The sequence below is a fragment of the Otolemur garnettii genome, unplaced genomic scaffold (genome assembly GCF_000181295.1).
Source record: "Otolemur garnettii isolate 467f Iridium unplaced genomic scaffold, OtoGar3 scaffold00009, whole genome shotgun sequence".
Lineage (NCBI taxonomy): Eukaryota > Metazoa > Chordata > Mammalia > Primates > Galagidae > Otolemur > Otolemur garnettii.
This window is the reverse complement of record NW_003852404.1, coordinates 5,796,872-5,798,010: the sequence shown is the minus strand read 5'-3', so window position 1 is coordinate 5,798,010 and position 1,139 is coordinate 5,796,872. Positions and strand designations below refer to the sequence as shown.

The 1,139-nt window shown below is 54.7% G+C and overlaps 1 protein-coding gene across 1 annotated transcript in view; it reads right to left on the bottom strand.

Annotated features, from left to right (window-relative positions):
• Positions 1–117: 117 nt before the first annotated feature.
• LOC105886422 (E3 ubiquitin-protein ligase UBR4-like) overlaps positions 118–1,139 on the bottom strand; it is an 18,976-nt gene continuing 17,954 nt past the window's right edge. The window contains exon 12 of the mRNA XM_012801538.1: positions 118–500. Coding sequence (XP_012656992.1) covers positions 436–500 — 65 coding nt within the window. The 3' untranslated portion in view covers positions 118–435. The remainder of the gene's footprint in view (positions 501–1,139) is intronic.

The window sequence follows — 1,139 nt, the reverse complement described above, 5'->3', positions numbered from 1 at the left end:
AGACAGTGATTCTGACATGTTAGTCTTCTGCGCTGACACCGAAAGGGCCGTGCATTCAGGGGAAACCATTCAGCCAGTGTCCCTAAGGATGGGCTTTATGCAGCAGTTGACACCTCCTTTTTCAATGTGTATTAAGTCATTCGTTTATTTTTCAAGATGTGCACGCTCAAGTATTAAGTTGGCCAGGCCAATTCATGGCTCCTAGGTATGTACAGGTCCTTCGGTGGCTTGGGTCACAGACAACTTCATAGCTAGTGCACCACACACACAAGATAAAACAGGAAGCCTAAAAACCCCAAGCCACTCCAAGAAAAGATGGGGGAAGGAAGGGGTAATACGCAGCATCCCGTGGGGGATCGATGCACGAGGAGGGAAGAACAGAGGGATGAAGGCAAGCTAGCTTCAGTCTTCGTCAGCTGCAGTTCGTGTGCGCGGTCAGGGGATTGAGTTCAACAAGTCCCTCAGGAAGCTCTCTGGATCGGTGATTTCTGATAAGAGACCTAGAAACACAGCAGGCAGAGGCTGGTCAGGAGTGGGTGAGCACAGCCCTGAGCCCTGACTGCCACATCCAGCACAGCCCACACTGTGCCCTGACCAGCTCCAACCCAGGTCACAACATCAACCTGACTGGGGGACAGTCACCAAGCAAATACCCTGGTTCTGTGAGTAGAATCCTATTCTGGGAGCAGGTGCTGCTGAGGTGAAGTGCTCGAGCTCAAGCCCGACCCCGTGAGTTTCCTGGAGCAGAGGCTGTAACCTGGCACAGGGAGGCCTGCAGGGTGTGCAATCCACCGACCCAAGGGCATCATGGAAGGGGGTGATCTGAAGCAGAGTGCTTCAAGGGGATCTGGGGCCAAAGAAGGGTTAATGCCACTGCCCTCAAGGGCTGGGAGGGGCAGAGCAGTGAGACCCTGGGTTCTTTGGAGCTTTGATCTGCCAGTCCCGGGTTCCTGAGAAGGTTGCAGCAGGTTCAGGAGCTCCATTGTTTCCTCAACTGTCAGAGGGAGATAGAGAAGCCCTGGCTATGCTGTTTCCTGGGGATTAAGTGAGGCCCTGCAGCGAAAGCACCCGTGTACAGACCAGCACCGAGGCCCCCGTGACCACCCCTCCCTCACCTGGCAAGGCACAGGAGACACCGA